Source organism: Artemia franciscana, chromosome 14 (genome assembly GCF_032884065.1).
Source record: "Artemia franciscana chromosome 14, ASM3288406v1, whole genome shotgun sequence".
Taxonomy (NCBI): Eukaryota; Metazoa; Arthropoda; class Branchiopoda; order Anostraca; family Artemiidae; genus Artemia; species Artemia franciscana.
In genome coordinates, this window is record NC_088876.1 from 6,348,760 (window position 1) to 6,374,080 (window position 25,321).

At 32.2% G+C, this 25,321-nt stretch overlaps 1 protein-coding gene across 40 annotated transcripts in view; it reads left to right on the forward strand.

The window, feature by feature from the left end:
* LOC136035236 (tropomyosin Cha f 1.0101) overlaps positions 1 to 25,321 on the forward strand; it is a 107,950-nt gene that overhangs the window by 80,452 nt on the left and 2,177 nt on the right. For 9 of the 40 annotated variants that reach the window (XM_065716889.1, XM_065716882.1, XM_065716888.1 and 6 more), the window contains 2 exons: positions 418 to 487; positions 19,172 to 19,704. In XM_065716889.1, coding sequence (XP_065572961.1) covers positions 418 to 487; positions 19,172 to 19,254 — 153 coding nt within the window. In that variant the 3' untranslated portion in view covers positions 19,255 to 19,704. Of the gene's footprint in view, positions 1 to 15; positions 61 to 417; positions 488 to 4,331; positions 4,459 to 11,418; positions 11,515 to 13,873; positions 13,976 to 19,171; positions 19,705 to 25,321 lie in introns of those variants that run through there. The other 31 variants (XM_065716890.1, XM_065716884.1, XM_065716887.1 and 28 more) reach the window with 9 other exon arrangements.

A 25,321-nucleotide genomic window follows, 5' to 3' on the forward strand; every position in this document is an offset into this window, starting at 1 on the left:
TTTATATATTTCTAGGCTGAGGCTCGTGCTGAATTTCAGTGCTGAATTATAATATTATTAATATTATATGATATTATATAATATTAATAATATTATAATTATAATATTATATTATATAATTATGTATTAATGTATAATTTATATATTTCTAGGCTGAGGCTCGTGCTGAATTTCAGTACTGAATTATAATATTATTAATATTATATGATATTATATAATATTAATAATATTATAATTATAATATTATATTATATAATTATGTATTAATGTATAATTTATATATTTCTAGGCTGAGGCTCGTGCTGAATTTCAGTGCTGAATTATAATATTATTAATATTATATGATATTGTATAATATTATAATTATAATATTATTTTATATAATTATGTATTAATGTATAATTTATATATTTCTAGGCTGAGGCTCGTGCTGAATTCGCCGAACGTTCCGTTCAGAAGCTTCAAAAGGAGGTCGACCGACTCGAAGGTAAAAATAAAATTTTCATTGATTTTTTATTTTTTAGTTTGACTGGCCTATTGGTTTTGATGACCAGTCAAAAATATTTAGCCCTTTTCCCCTATTTAGCTATCTTTATGTGAGATAACCAGGATACCACTTTATGGAGAGAGGTATTTGAGAGAACCTGGATTTATTTAAGAAGTTGCCCCAAATTAGGCCTATAAATTTTTTATTTTACGATGTTCAGAAGAAAAGTTTCATATCTTGTTCCTCCTATTTTGAAGCTTTAGGGAGTGCCTACCATTCCTCCCCACTTCGGCTACAACTTGTCATCTTTCAACATTAATTATCGGGCAATAATTCCTAACTTATTGGCGAAAAATAGGCTTATATAATTTGTACTTATTATATAACGTGTTTACATAACAAGCTTGTATAACATGTACTTATTAGTACCCTTCGAGGTCATTACAGTTTTTTTGGGGGGTAAGAGGTTTATAGAGTCGAGAGTTTTTGTAGGGGTTGTATATTGTAAGACCCTGTTTTTCCCCTCTTATCGGGCCATTTACTTGTGCTAACTTGGTGAACTTTTAAACCTTAAGTGTGTGCATGTCACCGCCACTGTTTTCATGTCACCGCCACCCTTTCCTGAAATGGTATCCTTGGTTATGTATTTATTTATAATAATGATATAGGAGGTGTAATGTTAGAGGTGTGGTTAAAGGCTGTGATCCTTGCGTAAATCCGTGTCATTGAAATGCCAAGATTTACCTCCCCCTTACTTTTAGCGTGTTGCTATTTGATGTTCATGTATTCTACCTAGTAAATTGGATATATATGTTTGTCTAGGGTCGATGTGTTGGTATCTATTCTATACGAAGAAAATTACCATTTTATTTTATTTAGTAATCATTTTTTTAAGCTCTATATCTACCAATTTAGTACAGTGAATATTTGATAGTATTTTTAAATAATCTCAAAGGTTGAGAGTAGGAGTGATTGCTGCTAGATCCCCTCCCTCTATATGCTAAGAACCCTTTTTCCCTTTTCGGCTCGAATAATCCAAAAGGCATTATAGGAATTTTTTTTGGAATTTTTGTTCGAACTATCTTTATCGATTAGATCAATGCGTCATCTCTTACCTCAGTTAGTTCCTTAAATATTCGAAAAAGTCTCGTTTTAAAAAATAGTTTTTTTTCGTTTTCCTTGCTTACTGAAAAATTAAAAAAAAGAGTATTTTTTTTGTCAAGGAGTCAAAATTGTAAGAATCTCTAAAGACGTATTCCGTTTATAAAGAATTGCTGTACTTGTATGATATAGCCCCTACCTAATTTTACTCTCGTATGTTTCTCTGAGGCTCAATCCTAATGAAATATACCTAAGTATGATAGAAATATAATACCTTAGAAATAAATTTTGGCAATATATTTGTACCTCAGGGGCTAGGGGGTGAAGTATAGCGGATCTGTATGCCCAATGAGTTAGGTACAGTCATTCTGCATATTATGTAGTAAGAATTGTTTTTAACTTCACACTGTCCAAATGCTTTACCCCCACCCCTCCCCCTAATGTGCAAATATATAGCCCAAATTATATATTTTCCGTCTATTCTGTCAATTCTTGTTGTCTTGTCCCACGCTAAGCTGAAAAAAACTAGCGAAAAAAAACAAACGGTTCTATAATGCGTCAATGAATGAAGAACTTGAGCCGTAGGGCTATGGTAGCCCGTTTTTACCCTCCCCCACCAGTGTTTACTTCCGCGGAAAATACCCCCTCCCGTGGAAAATACCCGCCCCCCCCCCCCCGTGTAAAATAAGGTTTTCCAAATTTGAGAATTTTATTCGAGTTTTTTTTATTTTTTTATTTTCGATAGGCAGAAGGAATTTTGGTACTTGTGTATTATACGCCACTCACTCAAGTTCACGCTGTGTAAGATAATACGCAAATTCCAAAATTCCTTCCTCGGTAAATAAAAAAAACAAAAAAAACAAAGCTCAAATAAAATTGTCAAATTTGGAAAGCCTTATTTTCCATGGGGGGGGGGGTAGACGCCTAGAAACAGGAGCTATATCATACAAGCACCGAATTACTTCTTGATAAGAGTGAAAAAAATATTAATCTTCGTCTATCAAACTGCCTTTTGGATTGCTGCTTTAGTATCCTTTAAAGTTGTCGCTTATGAATTATCAGTTCCCGATCCTTTGTTTTCTTGACCTTGAGTTTTACCTTGTGTACTAACATTCCTAGCTAAGCATTCCCCTGGTTTAATAATATTCAAAAAGCTCTGAGAACCATCTTCATTGGCTCTTGACAAGTGTCGGGAAAGGGATGTCCGCAACTCTTTCCCTGACTCTTTTTTTGAGTCAATAATGACCAACAATATCCTTTACTGTTATATTTATTAATATTTAAATATTCAAAGTTTTGTTTATGCACAAAGTTTTGTCCGGTAATATTTATGTGAGTATTTAATTCAATTCATGTCCGTGTTTAGAAGAAATAAAGAATGAGGCTAAAGGTGCTTTCATACTACACTGTATAACCTTTCACACTGGCATGATTAAACGTTACGTTATGTAATCTTACGGAGCAAATTGTGTTCGTAACGTGGGCAGTTCTAAGTAGACTCGAGCTGTATATAGAATTTTGCGTTAGGAAGTTTTGCTACGTTACGGAAAAGTCAACATCAAATTTCCAGATGGAATATCAATAAATTTTGATAATAAATCAAAAAACTTTTGGTAGAAAGCCTTTCATGCTTGATCAGAGCTTACTGCTTTGTTTCACACTTTTAACTTTTGAAAATTAATTCGAAATTTTTAAAATTTGAAAATTCACAATAGAATTTTTAATTTATGATGATTTTTATGATTTTGACGGTTATTCTGATGGTTTTATGGCGTATCCAGGATTTTGTTCGAGGGAGGGTTTTGCCAAAAACATTAAAAAAACGCAGAAGAATTTATATATATATATATATATATATATATATATATATATATATATATATATATATATATATATATATATATATATATATATATATATATATTTGCTTTTTTACAAGTCAAACAGAAATTTGGGGGGAGGAAGGGGGCTGTTGAACCGGGTATCCCCCTGGATATGGCCTCTTAACCTATTGTGCAAAGACTTGTTTAAGTGGGAAAGATTATACTTAAGATAGCCACTTTGCGTTGAAAATTAAGTACGTAATGTGACAGCATTTCAATTCCGATGTTATTTTTGTTGCTCTTTGAATGGCAACAAAAGTCGGACAAAGTCAGAAAAAAATTCGGGGAGGGGGGATCAAACGGGGTATCGCCCTGGATGCGACCTCCTGATCTGTTGGGAAAGAATTGTTTAAGTGTGAATGATTATGGTTAAGTTAGCCACTTAGCATTGGAAATTATGTACGTAATGTGATAGAGTTTCAATTCCGATGTTATTTTTGTTGCTCTTTGAAGGGCAATAAATAAAGGGCACCTAAGCTTTCACGTCTCTGCATAGGATTTTGTTCGGGGGTGGGGTCTGCATAAGCAACTTTACAAAACGTTATCAAATTTTTTTTATTTACATTTTTCTTACTTTTTACGAGTCGGACAAAAATTTCGGGGGGGGGATTAAACTATTTATTCCCCAGGATACGGCCTCTTGACCTATCGTGAAAAGTCTTGTTTAAGTGTGAAAGGCTATACTTCACATACTGACTTTGCTTCGGAAATTGTGATAATGTCTCAATCCCGATGTTAGTTTTGTTGCCCTTCAAGGGCAGCAAAATAAAGGGCACCTAAGCTTAAATGTCTCTGCATGGTATTTGTTCCTCTTTTTCCCTGCATGCTTATAACCCTGTAATTTTTCCCCTTACCTATAGACGATTTGTTGGGAGAGCGAGAGAAAAATAGACGTCTACAAGAGGAGATGGAGTCCACCTTACAAGATATTCAAAATATGTAAAGCCATTGCCATGCCATTGAGTCCATAAGTTGATGATTCTAAAGGTATATAAATCGGGTTCGGTTGGCTTGCTTGTGCTACCTTGGAGGGAAGATTGAGGCTATTGTAGGTGGCAGAGTGTGCGTCAATTGAGATCAATGATAGTTTATTTTTGACTCGCATCCTACAAAAATATCTGACACTCGTGGAATAATTAAAAGAACCGAAACTAAATATTGCATAAAACTGAAAATAAAAAAATGAAAGGTAAAACATTAATTACAGTTTAAAAAGTAAACATGTAAATACATTTAAATAAAGTAAAGTTAACTTATAAAAGAAGAACCATCAATTGTAAAACAGGCAATTAAAAGTATGTGGGGAAAATGTTAAGACAGACTTGTGAAATATAGTTATCAAAAACTGGGTAGTGGATAAGGGCAAAGTTTTTGGAACTATTTTGTGCTTAATAAGAATTAAGAACTTAGTGCAACTGACAATGGTGTATTGCTCAGCAAAACAAAAAAAAAAAAAGAAAAAAAGTGGATTTCAATTTATTAAACTTATTGAATGTCCAAATTATTTAGACTGAACCTGATATTATCTGAAACTAGTGAGATTTATAGTTTTTAATCTGCTTTTGTTGATTACAAAATAGTTGAGGCTATGCAGAAAAATATTATTGAAAATATATACAACTATTATACGCCTTTGGAAACGGTGACTTCTTTATATTTGATCAAATGTAAAGACAGCAGAAAAAAAAATAAGCGATCCAACTTTGGCGGCACTGACTTTTTTATTTTTTTACCAAACGTATAGACAGAGTAGATAAAAAGAAGAAATCCTAATTTGGCAACACTGACTTTTTTTGCCAAACGTAAAGACGGATTAAAAAAATTAAAAATATCCAAATTTGGCAACACTGACTTATTTTATTTTTTGCCAAACGTATAGACAGAGTAGAAAAAAAAAAGATCCAAGGAGTAAAGTATTAAAAGTGGTGTCTAGGTTTTTGTAATTGTCTTAGAATTGCAAGGTAATTACATTAATTTTCTGTTATTTTTTTCATTTATTTGTAAAAAAATTAATTGAAATAAAATGAAAGGTAGCGAAGTAACGGACAACAGTGGAGTTTTTGTCACTGAAATTGGGCCTAATAGGAATTAAGAACAACCAGTGCAACTGACGGTGTTGCATTGCACCACTGACGGTGTTGCAATGCAAGTAGAACAAGAAACATCAAAACTAATTTAATTTCTACTTATTATAATTTACAATTCAATTAAATATCCAAATTATCTAGAGTGAAGCTGAAAATTTTTGAAACTATCGAGAGTTTTAGTTTTTAATCCGCTTTTATTGATTATAAAATCGTTGGGGGCTGGTGGATATAGAGAAAAGTGCTAGATGCCTATTACGCCCTTTTGGTAACAGTGACTTCTTTATTTTTGGCCAAGATATAAGTGCAGAATGGATAAAAAGAAAATATCGAAAAATTAATGCAATAAGTGCTTTGTCTAGGTTTTTATTACTGGCTTTGTAATTACAAAGCAATTATATTCATTTTTAATTGTATTTAAAAAATTTAATTAAAAAAATTAAATGTAAAATAAGTACTGAATAAATTATAATGTTTACGTTTACCTTCGAAAAATTAAATATGGATTAAAAAATAACTAATTTAATTTATTTCTACTTAAATAAAAACTAACTAATTTATTTTGTTTCATAAAAAAGTTACTGATAAATGCTGTTAGATACTTTTAGATTCAAAAAATTGGAGAGGAGACAAATCTCGGTTCCAAATTAAAACTCATTATTGATTTACTTTCGTTATCAAATGACTTAATTGTCATTAGTATAATTATAATCTAAAGGCCAGTATAAGACAAGCCTTCAGTCATTTGAATCTCAGTCAGTCAAAGGGAATTTTGGTAGAATATGCTGGTCTTAGCCCGATTTGGTACTCGCCTCAAATTTATGCCTTTTTTGGGTTATTACCAGATTTATGACCAAAAAGGAATTTTCTGAAACATATAAGGAGGTTTAAATTGCAAATAGTTTAAGTTTTATATCAGATATAAATTAGTATAAAAACAGATTGGCAATAAAAAAAATTATATGTAAATTAACGTGTCAGGTTTATTTTAAAGCCTTACTATATCAAAATGTGGCAACCTTGTAATTTGTAAAATAGTCATTTGGAAAACACCATAACTGGAAATGTCGCCTAAATAAGTGAATTTCGATAGAGTTCGCCATTTTTGGCTTGTTCTGATAGCCTTCTTTACCTTTTTTTACTAGATTTATAATTTTAAAGGGAATTGTCTAAAATATATAAGGAGTATTAAATTACAAATAGTTAAATTTAAATTAACGCATCTGTTTATATATAAGGCGAGTTTATATATAAGGTGAGTGTATATATATATATATATATATATATATATATATATATATATATATATATATATATATATATATATATATATATATATATATATATATATATATATATATATATATATATATATATATATATGTATATATATATATATATATGTATATATATATATATATATATATGTATATATATATATATATATATATATATATATATATATATATATATATATATATTATATATATATATGTTTATATATATATATATATATATATATATATATATAAATATATATATAAATATATATATATATATAATATATATAATATAAATATATATATATATATATATATATATATATATATATATATATATATATATATATATATATATATATATAATACAAGATGAGTTAAATGGAAAACAGTTTATTTTTAATATCATTTACAAATTAATATAAATAAAAATTAATGTATAAGATTTTTACTAAGATATTGCTTTATTAAAACCATGAAACAACACCTTAAAATTTTATTAAGCTTTGAGTAGGAAAAAAAATTACTGTCCAGATCCATGCCTATTGCCTTATCCGTGGTAGCGTGCCTTGCCAGCTATCATTTATTTTCCAAGACTAGTAGATGGTTCGGTTGAGATTAGCCCTTCCTCCTGTATAATTTATAGAAGTCAGATGGAATTTAATCCTTTTTATCTGTGTTTTTACTGTTTATTTGTAGAGGGCAGGGGGTAATTCAAAAAGCGCTATGTAATATTTGCTTCTCAAACAGGGTTTCTTGGTCTCAATTTTTTAAACTCATTACCTCTATTGTTTTAATTCGTTTTCCCGGTTATTAGGTTGTTCTTTATTAGTTTCCGTTCTTTGGTCTAATTTAACTAATTAAGTGTAATTCAACCTAGTCTCATCAGGCTAAAAAAAAAAAATCTATAAGGTTTTTTCTTGAATATCTCATTTTCTTGGGTAGAAAAGTGAACTTTTGCAATATTGCTTTTATTCTATTTATGAAACCCGAAAAAACCGTTTGTATATAAACAATCGGTTGTTGATAAAAATGAAAGAATTACAAAAAAAACTTTAGTTTTTGTTGTTTGTAAAATTTACGTGCTATTACATTTTGAAATTATGTTTTCAACTATCATAGCTTAACTTAAATGAAAAAAAGTATTTTATTTTGTGACCGTTCTAATATTGCTTTGCACGAAATATGACAGTATGTAGTAACCCCATCTATTCAAAAGTAAATTTTTAACCGTGTTTGAAACGACTATTTTAATATTCTGCCAAAGAATAGAGACTTGACTGCCTATCATTTTATTATTAATCATATCCAGAGTTGTCAATCATATGAACAATATATTTTGTTATTCCAATAGATAATGCAATATCAAATTCGGTCCAAAGAATAAATTTCATTCCAATTTTTCCTCCAAGGATTAGCTGAGCCTGTGGTAAAAATAGACGCACTTCGCTTCGCATTTTATATTGTACAAACAAGAGTGGCTTTTAAGTTTGGTGGCTTTTGGTGATGGTTATCGTATATGATGGTATAAATATGCTTCTTTTTGGGGTTAAAACCCTGCCTCCTCTTTTGTAGCGTTTGTAGGGGGCGTTTGTCAACTGTTTATATATTGTTTTTAGGTATATGATCCCTATTAGTTATGCAATTTGTCAATAAATTGGCCAAAGAGTATGGACCACTTTTAAGAGTGAATACTGGCGCTAATTTAAAAAGGTCACCAACGCCATCTTGTGCTTGTTATTTTTCCAGCTCGTAACTGTGTTTTCTCATAAACTGAGATTAGATGTTTATTACTACACTTATTTTGACAATTAGACTGATTTTGCTATGCTATCGCAATGTCAAGGATCGCCAAATGATAGATGGGGTTGTTTTGTCTACACTAGTGCCAGTAACTTTGAAATTTGCAGCTTTGGTTTGGACGGAAAGGGAAGAAACTTTTAGCGTTGGACACATTTGCCCAAGATGCATCTATTCACCAAGCCAGAATTATTTTTATTATATTATTTTTATTATATTATTTTTATTATAGAATTATAATAAAATTATTTTTTACTTTTTTTGCAGAATGATCAAAACTTCCAAATCAATTGGAAAATTTATTTAATTTTCCCTGTTGTTAGGGTATTTCTCAATCTAACTAAAATACAAAATAAATTTGAAAAACTTAATTTGGTAGGTGTAATAAATTGAAACATTAAAGTTGTTGGACTGCAGAGGAATTGAATATAAAATTTGCATAGGGAGCAGTAACCATAAACAAGTGTGGCCTCCATCAAAATTTGGTGTCTTTTATTGATGAGTATTGTGTACAATTGAGCTTATTTGTGGTTAGAATGTTGACAATAATTTGAGCTATTCTCTTTTCATCTGCTTTTTCTTGTTGATCCTTCATATGCTTCCTTTTTATCTTATGCTTCCTTTTTATCTTTTTATTTTCCTTTTATTTTTCCTTTTTATCCTCTCACATGCTTCCTTTTTATCTTTAACGCTGTGCTAAAATATATCAGTTGGACCTCTATATAATTTCGTTTGGGTTTGATAATTGGAGATAAGGATCCAATTTAAGGACTGGCGATTGCCACTGTAAGGTTTTAAGAATGACTTACTAAAATTTAGCCCAAATATGGAGGGCAGACGTTACTGCCATCTATATTTACGTAGTATGTAATTCAATTACATATGTAATTTAGTTTCCTGTAAAATTGTAAAAAATTTGGGAAAAAATAGTACAGAACTTGGGATTTCGGGGAGGGTCCCTCTGTGTATATTCTTACTGTTGTACTTACCTGAAACTGGGGAAACCCTGTAAAAATCTATATATATTTGTATATAGGGGTTATTCACGTAAGTCATTGAGTGAATGATCACATATGTCGTTAAGTTTGGTTACTATCCAACATAGGCTAGAGTTTTTTTTCTGTTTTGCTTTTTTTCGGCCTAACAATTCTTATGCCAAATTTGCTTACGAGCTTATACCTTTATAACTTTAAGGGCAATATTTATTAATTTATTTAATAAATATGTACTATTTAATGAATGTTTAGCTTATTTTTATCCTTCAATTTCTCACCTCAAAAATGATAATTACCTCAAAACATCGCTGTAGAACCTCAGTGAAACTTCCAACGTTATGTATATATTTAGTTTATTCATAGAGCCCTTTTGAGCCCATGCAGTTGTCTGCTCGGCACTATGATAGTTAAATCTGACCGTTTGATGGTTAAGTGGCAACTTGCACGACCACGCCCCTTTTATAAATTAAGGATAGTTTCAATTTTTAACTCAAGTCCTCTATATAAAGTTATGCTGTTTTTAGTAGTATCGAGCCCCAAATTTGAAAATAAGAGTGTGTAAAAAATAAGCTAAAAAATTAAACTCAAGGCACGAAACAGCTAAGAGTATGTAGCTGTCCTTTGATGGTTTATTATTCTTTGGAGGTCAACAAATTGTTAATGTTTGGATTTTTAGACGAAAATTATTGTCAAATTTGCGAATTAATTTTACTTATCTTTTGTCACGTTATAACGTGGCAACACTGAAAAAAATGTGATACTGCCCTAAAAAATTTCCTGATTTGAAACAACAAAAGAAATATCTTAGAAAATAAATTTCAGGAGTAATAAATCTAAGATGGAGCCAGGGGGATTTGTATTTTCTGATTTATGTCCTTGGTACATGAAGACGTTGCTACATGTCGCCATTTTGATTATTTCCGGTTCCAGATGCAGTATCGACGATGTCGCTTTTACAAAAAAAGTTTAAAATATTACTGCTCTCTTCTCTCGAGTAGAAGTTACACCTAAAAAAAAATGTCATTTTATATTTTTCATTGTAGCAAAATTTTGGGATCTTTTTGTGTTCAAAGAGGGTGCTAATAAATAGTCAATCTCAGACTTTTCAGCCCCGGGTCGTAACCAGGATTTTAGTCGAGGGAGGGGGCTTACAAAATCGTCTTCCCGTGGACATGTATTGTATGTGTTTTACACGTAGTACATGTATTTTTGCCACTTGTGAAAGAGTCGGGGGAAAAAGTCGGGCTGGGGTTGAGTTCAAACCAGGTAGCTCCCCCATAAAGCGTATTCATGGTTTTCGTTCGGGGAGTGGGTCTGTAAAAAAAAATCTTTACAAAACGTACCAATAATTGGTTTAAATATATTTTCCTACTTTTACTGGTCAAACGAAAATTTCCAGGGGGTCAAACCTGGTGACCCCCCTGGATTTGACGTTGATCCTCACCCGCTTGATATGACAATAGTTCGACCTACTTATTTTTCGAAGAAAACCTCATTGGAGAGACCCCCCCCCCCCAAAGAAAAAAATAGAACTATCTATGCATCTGTGTATGGATTTTTGTCACCAACATAATTATTAAGTATAAAAAACATGTAAATTTGTTCATTTGTTTCTTAATTCAGAAGGTGATGCTCTAGGCAAGTTTTGTATAAGTCTATTCTTATTACACCACTATTATTGCAATTTCGTTTTACTGTTTTGCTTTTTCTATTTTCTAATTTTCCTATTGATTTTCTTTCCTTTTTTCTCCATCTTTAACCCTATCTCTCTTTATTTCTTTTCTCCAGACGAACTTGTTTTGGAGAAGGAAAGATACAAAGCTATTTGTGGCGAGGTCGACAACACCTTCACAGAAATGGCAGCTTATTAAATTCCTATTTAATGTACTTCTCTATTTTTTTTCTTTGCTTTATGTGAGGAGTCTCGAGCATAGAATTATAGAGGAATGGAATTGGTTGATAGTTCTTTTTATATGTCACAGTTGTTTATTATGCTATAAAAGACCTTTAATAAATGCTGCTAAAGTAAAGTAACTTCACAACGATTGTATTTTTCCAAAATAATTTGCTATGACTTGAGTTACAGTGGAATTTGGTTCCTCCTTTTTTAATAACTTTGTGACATTCCTGATTTTTGTTTTTTTTAAATGAGGTATTTGCAGAGTATATTTTTCATGGCAGAATTTTTGAAACTGAGACATTATCATGTCACCTAGACCTGATGTCCTGTAGTGGGGTATTGGGTTTGACCTTACCTTGGTAATGGGACTCAGAGATCAAACCTTGCTGTAGTAACATACTGCAGGGGCGACGCAGGGACCTTTGCCAAGAAGCGTTGTTAATCCGATCACTTACTTACCAACTCCTGATAATCACCAGGTTCAGACTACCCCCTCCATAACCTCGTCCAACCTCCATCATAAGTGGCTGAATTCTGTCAAAAGTGACGAATAGTGGCAATTAAATTTGGCAATGTGATGTTTTGCATATTGGAACACAAACCCCCTGCCTTTTTTGATGAAGTGGTTAAACCCTTTCTGAAGTTACTTACAGCGGCAATTGAATTTAAACAACTGTGACATATTTCAAATAGCATTCTTTTGTTTTTTAGCTTACAGTCCGTCTATGAAGGTATCTAGTCTCGTTTCTAAAAAAAATAATAAATATCAGCATAGAAATATAATCAATCTTTCAAACGATTTTGCTGACATTCATTTCTACCTTGATGAAGCGCTCTCCGCAGTGTTGCGCAAATGTAGATATGGCACATAAAATTTTCTAACTTTGCTGGTCGTGACTCTTCCCTATTTTTCTGATCCATCCTAGAGTGTATTATGTGGCGTCAATTTGTGTTACTGCAATTGAATACCCGTTTAATTCGTGGGTTTTTCTCCCTAGAGGGTGTAGATTTCCCTGAGGGCCACCACCTTTTATATTTAATATCATTTATTATGCATCCATTTGTATTTCAAAAGTGGGATACCTGTGGTGCGTCAAAGTTTATTGGAAGCCACAGTAATGACTGTGGCCAACTATGGCTCCGTAAAGTGGGCGTTTTAAAAGGCCAAGGAATACTTGTTACTGTTTTCCAGATTGGTTATCTTCCAAATTCAGGGTTTTAGCTACTCGTTTGGCTTACCCTATAAGTTGTACGAGGAAATGTGGTCCAATTCCGCTTTCTTGGGCCATTATTGACGAAAGGTTAGAATGGTTGGGTCACGTTTATGGATGAAGGATAACAGGTTGCCAAGGATTATAATTCCACCCATCCGTCTGGTGGCCAACGATTAGCAGGTCGTCACTGAATGGGATGGGAACTGAGTTTCACTGATGAAACAAAAAAAAACTAGATTTTAGTGATTTTTGGTTGACTTAGTGATTTTCTTATATAATCTAGTGTTTGTGTGCTGATTTTTTTTTCTTTTGGCATATAAAATCACTGGGGGGGGTGGCAACTCTAGGTGGGAAGAGGTTTTAACATAGGATTTAGAGGAAATTCGAACTTAATGGGAAGGGTTAGAAAGTGAAGCTTTGAAGAGACCGAGGCGGAGGAGTAGTGTACACAGCTGTGTTAGCCTCATGTGGCTAAGTGATGAAGCAGATATTAGTTGCAATAATAGCTTGTCAAAGCCAGTTCTATTTGCAGTTTTCTATAGACTTTTTATTTAGTTTTAAACTCTTAGGTATTACACATCAGATAAGTATATGAAAAGTTTTAGCTAGCCTTAGGAGAGTTTAGCAAAATTAGTGACACCCGTGGTATCCAAGATATTAGTAGGACTGCTTAAGTTACTCTTTGACATATGAAAGATAAAAAAAACTATGTTAAACTAATGATATATTAATTAGCAAGAACCAAACTTGAGCTGTCCCCTTCTTTTTAAATTAAATATAAAATATTTAAATATAAATAGTATTTTTAATAAAAAAAATATTGAATATAAAGAAAAAGGCTGCTTGCCTCCTTACACTTGTCCCTGTCTCGTCAGCGCCCACTGTCAACGATACTGTTTGAAAGGTTGTTTATATTTCATCTTTTTTGTGACTAACCGTTCAATTACATTGATGCCAAATTGACCCCTTTTCTCGGCATTAATGCCTGTAAAATTCTAATTTGGCTAGTTTTTAGCTAATTTTTCGCATTTCCTTGTTTCATTTGGTCAACATTGTCATCAGTGTTTTAATAATTTCTTAGTGGTGTTTCTTAAATTTTTAATTTTCTTCTTCTGCTGCCTTTCAACAGACGAACTTGTCTCAGAGAAGGAGCGCTTCAAGTCAATCTGTGGCGAGTTGGATGCTACATTCAGCGAGATGTCCGCATACTAGATTAAATATTCATAGACATGTCCGGTTTTCTTCTTTTCTTTCTTTCTGTTGCATGAGCTAGATTTAGTTTCCGGATTGCTTACGGTTTTTGGTGTGAACATGATTGCCCAGTAGCCAAATAAGAGTAATCTTCTCAAGCCAAAACTATAATTTTTAGGTCAAGCTAATAAGCTTCATTTTTTGAAGTTTTCGATTTTTCATGTTGTGAAAATGACAACCCAAAAAAGCGCTTGAAATCAAGTCCAAATTAACAGCGTTGACTATAATTGAGTTGCCAAACTGGTTAGCTCTACTTTTTGAAATTCTAGAATTTTAGCATCAGAACAATTTTTTTTTTTAGTTTTTTATTGCCAAACGTTTTTTTTTATATGCCAAACTGGTTAAGCTCTGCCTTTTGGAGTTTCCGAGTGTTAGCATCAAAATAGAGTTTTTCTTATTTTGTTTCCCATACAGTTTATTTTTTTGCCAAACTCGTTAGCTCTGCTTTTTGAAGTTTTACTGGTTTGGCCTCAGAATAATATTTTCTTTTTTTTTTGTCCAACAATTTTCTTATTTGCCAAACTGATCAGCTCTACTTTTTTCGAGTTTTAGCATCAATATAATCTTTTTTTTCTATTCCTAAATTCTAAATCCTAAATATCTGATTTGCCGCTAGTCTTTTACATCGCTCCATCACTTGGTAAATAGAAACACCTTATCCGGTAGTTAGCCCAACAAAAGTCAATAACCTCGCGATGCCAGTGCATTCCTCGGATGGGAAACAGAGCCGCATCACCCTTTACCCAGTCTCAGCATTGGAGGTAGTCCCCCAGCATAGGCTGTATCTATGCCGGGTTTGGAGCGGGGCATTTTTTATTATACCTTTCAAAATTCTATTTTTGACCATTTTAACCCTGTTTATTCGCATATAAAAGGATGTATTTCAATTCATAAACTTCGTTTAAAAATTTCGCATAAATTTTGCCTAAAAAGAACAAAATAGGATTTTATAGATTTCTTTAAATTTCATGAATCCTATTAAAATGTACTTGAAAAAAGAGTCCTTACAAATGTATCTATCTCAAAATTTTTACAAAATAATATAGAAGTAACCACGAATTTTTTGGTTTATTCCCCGATTGTTTCATTCGGGTAATCGATAACAATATAAACATCCATTTTGTTTGTATATTTTCACCATTATTTCATTTTGGTAATCAATTTCACCTGACTCTTTCAGTTGTTATTATCATCCATATATACCTGTGAATTTCTATGAAACATTTTCTGTGAATGTTGAAAAAAAAAACAAGTCTATATTAGCTTCTAAAGCTTGACGAAGTTATAGTCACAGACCAATGGTGTGTGATACAGGTGTCCAACTGAAGCAAGTTTTGGTAATATTGCTTCACTGAATAATTTTGGTGCTTTTTCTTGTCTGTCTTCGTTTTCTTCCAAAAATGTGTTCAAGAATGTTACATATTAAAAGCAAGCTTATTAAAAAAAATTGACAAAAGATATTTAAGAGAATTATAAATATTTTGTTAAATAATAATAAATTTTCGTTTTATTAGTTTTAATCTTATGATCCATTAATAGATATTGATTAACAAATATGAACTGATCGTCGGGGTAAGCTGATTGTTTAGTAAACATGGCAACGATGTCAATCCAGAACACAGTACGATTAACGCTGCTTGTTAAAAGATAGCTTATTCAAAGCATTAAATCTTCACAAATTAAATTTAAGAAAACTAAAAAAAAATCTTGTTAAATCATCATAAGTTTTCGTATTATCAGTTTTAGTCTTATGGTCCTTTAATAAATATTGTTTATTAAATGTGATTTTCGTGAAACCAGTACCATCATCACGAATAGCTTTAAGCCACGTTCTCAAAAACTGCGATATAGGCCAGTTGAACCTGCGTATTATATACCTTTTGTCTGTGGTTTTATTCGTCAATTCAGCTGATTTTTGCGTGGTTTTAGGCTGATTTTTCACAGTATCCTAATATTTTGATTTATTGCGTATCAGTCCGCTTTAATCAAGTAAAATAATTTATTAAATACTTTGTGTGGCAATCATATTCATAAAAAGTACCAGAATAATGAAGATAGACGTAGCGTTTGACTGCTGTAATTTGAGTATAATCTTCAGCATTGGCGTATGATATGATTGGAGGTTTTTTTTTCTTTTCTTTTTTTTTACGAGCAATTTTATTTTGTCTTAAGTCTCGTGTAAATCTGTTATGTCTATCTTTGCCTTCATCCTCTTATGGGCATAACATCACATGCATATGTCGTAAAACATGCTATTGATGTCAAATTTTTGCCTTTTTGAATTTTTGCCTATTTAGTATAGTCGCTTTTTTTAGTGTTTTTAGAATCTGGTAGTATAGAAATGTTTCGATTTTTTGGGGAGGTATTTTTAGCTCCCTTGTAGACTAACTTTAATTTTGTGTATTTTTTATAGTGTTTTCATTACTGATCTGGTATTTAATTTTACAAAGTATTGTTATAATGAATTAAAATTAAAATAAATTACTTACATTTAGTAAAAACACAAATTTATTTTACTGGAACAAGAAATAAAAAATATTGTGATGCGGAATAATTGTGATTTCTTACTTTTTGGTATAATATGATATGGCAATGTAAATACAACGTATATATATATATATATATATATATATATATATATATATATATATATATATATATATATATATATATATATATATATATATATATATATATATAAATAATGTATTACAGTATAATGTATAAAAATAAGCTTAATCTAGCAGAATCCTATATTCCATAAACGTCTTCGTTTTCATTCAGCTCTGTCATAATCTTTTTTAAATTTATTGATTTTTAGATTTGTAACTGTATCCTTAAAAAACATGTTTTATTTCATTTTGTAAACAGTCAATAATAGATGATTTTCAAAGCTGTAAAATTTTTCCTTCGACACAGTTGAAATGTGGATATGTCAAAAAAAATTGTCTCTATTTGCCCTAACCCAATCAAACCTTGCAAACTTGTATTGTTTTCAATTTCAATATATATTAAATTTTTAATTTAATTTTGGTTAATATAACTTAAAAAATCATTTTTTTTTTACTTAAAAAACACCTGAAATTTTCAAATATAACGGATATTTATCACACTAAAAGCCTCAATTTTTTTCTTTTGCTAAACATAATTGGAGGATTCAGTATTAAGGGGAATCATGGTCAAGAAAGGCGTGACTTCTGCAGTATAGGCTCCTGAAGTTGAGTAACTAATGTTTTGTCTCCTATTCTTGACTAGAACAGAGCAAGACTAGTTCCGGGAACCAATATGTTCTAGGTCGACCGAGGCCGTATACATAATTCGCGAGAGGGGAATTCCCAAAAAAAATCGAAGGGGTTTTACAAAAAAAAAAAAAAATTTGTGATTCACAAGGTTTCTCTGTGTAAAACTTGTTCACTTTCGTACGAAACGGACTAAGTTTTCAAGGGAAGGAGTTGAAACCGGCTACCCCCTGGAAATGGCCATGAGGTCCATATACGTCGACATTTAGTCGTTCGCAATGAGTTTGAGCTAATACCGAGAGTTACTTAACATCACATTTTAGCCCCATTTATAATATGACTATTCTGATTGGCTAGTTTAAACTAGCTCATATAAAAAATGTTAACCTCTTGTTTGATGATTTAGAGACGCCCATGCACCATCTCTATGCAATTCAAGGCTAACCACTTGGTGAAACCGTTAGGAATTGATTATAAAGCATTCTGATCGGCTGGGTTAAGCTAAGTAAAATCCATCCACAATTTCACCATAGGGTTCCGCATATATCTCCCCTTCTTGTTTGATTATCTGGAGGTGCTAACGCATAATCTCCATGCAATTCCGAGTCCTTTCGCAGGGTTTGGTGGCAAATTCGAGCGCAATCTTTTCCTATACAGCAAGGACTTAAGGTGTTTCGTTGTTCTAGTGGCATGGTTCTCGCTTTGGGTGAGAGAGATCCTAGGTTCGAATCCTGGACGATTTCAATTTTCTACCTCGCCATAGCCGAATGTGTAGAGCATCGCCTTCAAATCATGGGAGCTGAGATTTTATTCCGACTAGGCTGATAAACAAGGACTGAAAATGAAGCTCTCTGATTGGCTAGCCTTTATTTTGGCTAGCCAAATATTCAAAAAATTGTGACAGGGCAGCCAATATGCCTGGGTGAGGAATATTGGCTAGCCAAATATTCAACAAATTGTGATAGGGCCGCCACTATGCCTGGGTCAGGAATATTGGCTAGCTAAATATTCAACAAATTGTGATAGAACCGCCACTATGTCTGGGTCAGGAATTTAAAGTGCTAAAAACTATAAAGGCTAGAGGTATTTCTCTGGTGAGTCCTGATTAATGGTGTTTACTTGAGACTAGCAATTAGATCTTGACTTTCGAGTTGACAAAGGCTTACATTTGCTAACTGCGATGTTGCGTGTCCATGGATCTATCTTTTTTGTTGTGGCTATACGGTTTGTCCTAGGAAATTGGATGGGTAAGGTCAAGGCCTCGTTCAAGTGCTTAACTGTCCGAATTACTAAAGTCGGAAAACAGTCGTTTTTTTCACTGAATTAACACATACCTTTCTCCTTTAACACATTATATAAGTTTAGCTAAATCCTATTATAAATGGATCTGATGTCCTTGACCTACTGTCAGAATTAGAAGTTAGTTAATAAATCCACGGGTGAATGCTATTTCAGATAAGTTAAGGTATCGAAAATTTATAAGTGAAATGAATAGATAGTTCCCTGGTAAAGTGGAATTAATAAATGAAATGAATAGACTTTATCCACTTCAAAGCTGAACCCTTTAATTATGACTCAACATGACTCGTCTCAAAAATAAAGCTCATGCTTTTGTGTCTACTATTTCTTTCATGTTTTTAAGTTGCTTCTCTCTTATTCTTTACTTTTGCTTATCCATCGCTTTTTCTCTTCCTTCGATAAACTTGTTCACGAAAATGAGAAAAACAAATCAATTTCCGTTTCAATTTTTTATGTTGCTTTCTCTTATTATTTACTTTTGCTTGTCTATCGCTTTTTCTTTTCCTTAGACGAGCTTTTCCACAAGAAGGAGAAATACAAATCAATATCTGTGTCATGTTTTATGTTTTTTATGTTTCATGTTGCTTTCCTATTATCATTTACTTTTGCTTATCTATCGCTTTTTTTCTTTTCCTTAGACGAACTTGTCCACGAGAAGGAGAAATACAAATCAATTTCCGACGAATTGGACACAACCTTCTCAGAACTATCTGGCTATTAGCTTTCTTAAACAATCTTTTATTTATGGACTTGTTTTGTGTCTCTTTATTTTCAAATGTAAATATCTGTGTTGCCTGTCTTATTAACAAAGCAGTATTGCCAGATTAGCCCAATTTTTGACAATTTGGGTATTAAAATTTTAATTTGGCTACCAAATTTTTCAAAAATCTGGATGGGTAATTTTGAATTTTGATACTCTTAATTGGTGGTAGTTAGTCTGACTTGGCGGCAGTTTAACGAAGGGTGGGAAAGGGTGTAAAGATTTCTGTTGTAATTATGGTCTCCGGTTGATGAAATTTTTGTACCCTTAAGACCCCATAAAATATGTCAATTTCGGGAATATACGTTTTGAGCTAGCTCAGATTAGTACTTATTGAAATTATGGTGTCATAAATCAGATTTTCAATTTTCTCTGTCTTTTGAGGCCTAATAAATTCTCGTTTTCTGTTAACTTTCTATCTCTCAGATTTTTAGTTTTTAGTACAGGACTTAACACTATTTTGGAAATGATATTCCACTAGGATAAAGTTTCTATACTGTAGCCTGTAGTTTGGATTATATAGGTAGAGGCTAGAATGGCGTAGTACACTTGGCAACTGTCTTTATACCCCAAATATGTAACTAAATATACTTGAGAAAGTTGAATTATTAACTTAAAGCCTACTTGAATAAATATTCTCTCATGAAGAGAGAAAAAAATTTCTCTAAGATCCACATAGAAAATTTTTGACTGATTAGTCAAATATTTATACTGTAACATTGAAGTTAGATGTAAAAAAAAACATTCTGGAAATCCTGATTCTACGTTAAATAAACTGAAATGTTAAATTTTGATGTAATTAAAATTTTGGAAGTCCTGATTCAATCTTGAAAACGTTAAACTTTAAAGAAATTTTTATGTTGAAGTTTGATGTAAGCATCATCCTGTAAATCCTTATTATATCTAAACGTTAAACTTTAAAGAAATTGTAATATTAAAGTTCGATGTATGTAACATTCTGGAAATCTTGACTCTGCCAGTAAGTTTATATCACGATTCCCGCGTGCACACATGTATTAAAAAACCTTGAGGAAAAAAGTCGTAATGAATGTAATGTGTTATTCATTTTTAATGTATATTATAAATTACAATGGATGATTAATATCTGATATGATTTATAATTGTACAATTCTTTGAAAATCAGTTAAAACTTAGTTCCTTCAGGAAAAGGAAACAAAATTAGTAATGAATATAGAGTAATTATTTTCAATGGATTTTCTAGATCAGAATGATAATATTTCAATCTTTAAAAATGTAGACACAAAAATAATATTTTTGAAAATCTAGGGTGGTTTTGTTTCACATATCATTTACGAAAATATCACAAGCAAGGTACTTTCAAAGTCTCAAGAAATTAGGTCTCAATAAAAGTTATCTTAAACTTAAAAAAAACGTAGGTCACAATCTTTTAGTTCCCGGGTTCATCAAGACAGTTAATGAGAAAATTTTGAGGCGAGTAATAAATATAACATAATCACATATAACATTAACGTAATTTATAATATATATTATGCAATTAATAGAAAATTAACATCTAATGCAGTATATAGTTGCAAGACTCTTTTAAATTGTTCATGAATCTAAGTAAAAAAAAAAATGCAGAATGTGTTCATAAATAGGTGATTGTGTAAATACTGTAAGATCCATAAAACTAGTTAGTGCCAATAGTCAAAATGGAACCAGAAAAAGAAATTCGAATAAATCTATGTCCATTCGGCCTTCTTATTAATATTTATGAGGTGCAAAAGAGATTGACACGTCAAAAAACGTCACTTAAACGTTAAACAGGGATAAGCGTTATAGAAAAACGTTAGAGGGATTGAAAGATTTTGCTGAGGTGGAGAAGGTTCTTTCCAGAAGAGAAATATGTTTTTGTAAACCAAAGTACTTGAGTATTCTGCATATTTTAACGTGTTTCTCATAAAACGAGGAGGTTCGTAGAATGCTTCAAAGAGGGAGAGTTCTCCTTCTGTATGAAGCTGTGGCGTCGATATAAAGATTAAGTATTAACTATTTGTCATATGCATTTTTCTGTATATGGAACTAAACTTTACTTGTAATCTTCGAGTTTTTTTTCCCCTCTCATACTCCCAGAACGAGTTGCTATAGCCCCGGTAAAAGATTACAAGCTGTTTTGCTTGTCTTATTAACAAAGCAGTATTGCCAGATTAGCCCAATTTCTGACAATTTGGGTATTAAAATTTCAATTTGGCTACCTAATTTTTCAAAAATCTGGAAGGGTAATTTTGAAACCGTGGTAAACGATTGGAGGCTGTTTTGCTTTTTCTTTAGAGGAAGGGCAGGAAAGCTGAATTCAGCAGGAAATAATTTTAAGCCGTAGCAAATTGTAATACTATTGCTGAAGTTGATAGCTCATATAGAGGAGAGAACATGCAGAAAGGGTTGCGCATGTGCGTAATGGTCTTGAAACAAAAACTACAGATTCTCTACGATTCTGTTTTGAGCTATTGAAAATTCTAGAATTCCCCAGGGCTAATAATCAAGGGCATAGCCAGGATTTTTTTCGGGGGAGGGGTATAAAAACATTAAAAAACGCATCACAAATATGTCTACATGCGTTTTTGTTACGTTTTCACGAGTAAGACCAGGGTTCAAACCCGGTAATCCCTCTCCCCCTGGATACTGACTTGCTAATAATTCGAAGGATATTCCCAATACATATAGCTTATTTCTGTTTCTTGCTCAGCCAAGGAATTTTCCAACTTGCAAGTCTCTTGGAGTCTTCTAGGGTTAGCATCGCTATTCCTAGAGGACCCGTTAAGAGAATCGCTGATATTCAAGCAAGATACTTCTAATATTACAATATGTTGCTGTTGACGTGTATAAAACTAGATATTAAAAGAGATTAGGAAAAAGATAAGGGAATTGAAAACAAACTTCAGGCTTGCAGAGTAGTTTATCGAGTCATAAAAAAGATTGCCGGTTTTTATGTATATAACTGAATTTATTTAATTTGTTTGTTACTTTAATGTACTTATTATTGTAATTAATTTATTCATCTTAAATAAGTAATCTAACCTAGTCGTTCCTCTGAAGTTTATGCAAAATGTAACCAAGTATGTGTATAAAAAAAAAATGGATTGCCGATTTTTATTTAAATAACTCAATCTATTTAATTTGTTTGTTAATTTAATTAGTTTTAATGTGTTTATTAATTTAATTATCTTAGTTGACTTAATTCCGTGGTAAAAATTTCCGGAAAAAAATTCTGCGGCAAATTTTTTTACGCGGTCAAACTGGAAAACAAAATGAACAAGAAACAAAAAATAAAGAATAAATAAACAAAAGTGATATAAAGTAAAAACTAAATTAAAGTTCAAATACGGACAAGTCCTTTTAAAAGTCAGTGATAAATTTCCCAAAAAATAGGCCTCATGGATATCTCAGTCATATATGCAGTTACCATCATCAGTAGTAATACACGATGACGGTCACTGCATATTCGACCAATTTGTGAAATTTATCACTGTCTATTAAAAGGATTTATCCCTATTTGAACTTATATTTATCGTCATGGGTAGGCAGTATGGTCTTCGGAATTATCTACGTAAAAACTAAAAACAAATCAACAACTAGTTCCATAAGAATTGACTCGTAATGATTTAACTTATCCTGGGTCGTAGAAAAAATACGACGTTAGCCTACGTCGTATTGTTTTGCGATATTTTCCGTATCATATCTCATGAAGTCATATGATTAGATAGTTGGTTATTACGTTCACCAAAAACTGTGTTATATCAGATTTGAGACATCGATTTCAATAAATCAAATATCGAAAACGAAAAACATGATGAAAACTAAGGATATCACCTATACAGATAACACTACCTATGATCTCCTATCTTCTCCTTGGCATTGATCAGCCCCTTCAATTCTCATTACTTCTTATTTTGAATATTATTAATTATCATTTTATAATTTTAATTATGATATTATTATTATGTATTTTTATGACATCCACATAGACGGATCTTAATCTATCAGGATCATGAATGCAGCGGTAGCTGTGATATAGTAAAGAACGAACCACGGCCCATAGATAAAATTTAAGAATGTGTTTTTTAATAAAAACAGGCTTGTGAGAAAAATTGCCATTTCTAGCTGATCCAGGAATCATAACTACTATCTTGATTAGATTTATGCAAAAATCGATGATAAAAACTGCTAAAATCAATGCTAATGCTAAAAATCAACGGTCTTGTAGCAAAATATGAATTCCGAGCATTTCCGATAACCAAAAACGTAGTCTCAACCTTACTACTAAAAAGAGACGTACCTTTGCTTAATAGCGATCCTGAAAATTCATGTTTTGTCATATTCAAATTCACAGGATTTCTTGAACCTCGTTAAGATTTCCATCACCATAGTCTAAATCGTGATATTTTCTCGTGGATATTTTGCGCGGGTGGGGGGTCCTTGTTTTTTCCGGGGGTATTTTCTGGAGGGAATGCCGGGGGGTAAACGCCGGCCACCATTTTGGTTAGTCTATCAAAAAATCAATCCAAAACCTCATAATTCTCATCTTACATAAAAATGAAATAGTGATGAGAAATAAAACCTAATAATTCACTGAAACCTTGGAAAAGTTCAGAAGGTCTTTTCCCTTAAGTTTGCTGTGTCTCTGTGGAAGTTTTTGTTTCATATAAACAATCTGTCCTCCTTATAAATCAAATGTTAAAGTCACTGTTGAGTTAAATAACGAGTTGCTTAGAAACGATTTCACAACGAAAAAGATGAACTGTGTTCTTGGAATACACCTCTCAGGCTTAGGGGGGAAGTCGAAGAGTAGATTAACTGAGTCCCTTAACAGAAATGTTAGACTTCTTTTAGAAATGACTCAAAATGTCTTAAAAGCCAAACTCATGTAGGTACAATAAACGGGTTGCAAGGCCGTATCCAGGGGGATGGGGAGCTTGAACCCTTTTCCCGAAATAATTGTACGAGTCGTAAAAACGTAACAAAAATAAATATAAATAAAATGTTGGTGCTTTTTAGAAGTTCTTTTTAACTCCGCACCACGAAAAAAAAAATCCTTGATTCGGCCCTGGCGGCTAAATTAAAATGCTAATCAGCAATAAATAGGGTTGATAGATTATATGTGCTTTATTAAGTACGGCACAAATATAGTCAACTCAATGCGTGGTAACAAACTCAATTATTCAGCACAAAGGGGTGCAGGGTGTTAAGAGAGATTTACGGTGTTAAGAGGTATTCTTCTGCAACATTTTGTTAAGTGGAAGTTAACACATTTGTGAACGCACGGAATCGTACAGCAAGCTGACGATAGATGCTGCTGTACATATGATGGGAAGGCGTAAATAAGAAATGATAATACACCAGCAAACATGGGGCGGAGAGGTTGAGGTGAATAGATGGATCGGTCTAGAAAACACAGCCCCTCCTGAAAGAAATGGAGGCCTCAAATATAGTTCAACAAACAAGTCGAAGCAGAGGTTATATTAATCCTCTTTGAAAGAGGCCATAAAAAGAAAATATTTCTCTTTGAAAGGGGCCACAAAAATGAAAGACAAAGTCAGAATCTTACTTATTATAAATAAAAAGGTCTAACTGAAGGGAATAAGTCGTTATCGTTATTTTAGTTTGAGCACTAGCGGCTTTTTAAACTTCGGGGGGGGGATGACTCTAACTTTACTATTGATGCAGCAATAGGAAAATTCCAAAAAAAAAGCAGAATGAGAAAACTAAGCAAATAGTTCCATAGACATCAAACAAATTTATATTTTTGAGTTTTTTAATAATTCTCAAATACAGTACGAGGGGAAAGGTTGTTAATATATTTTCTACTATATAGCAAACCTTGGCACCCTCTCCTTCTCCCCTCCCTAAAAATATCCCGCTTCAATTAAATCCAAGATTCCACTATGTACCAAACTTTGACAAACTTGACTGCTTTAACAGGTCCTCCTATTTTCCGCCCGTGATTCCCCCCCCCCTGCTTCATATGCCTTAATGGATATCCTCAGCAAAGGGATGGTTAAACTATAAG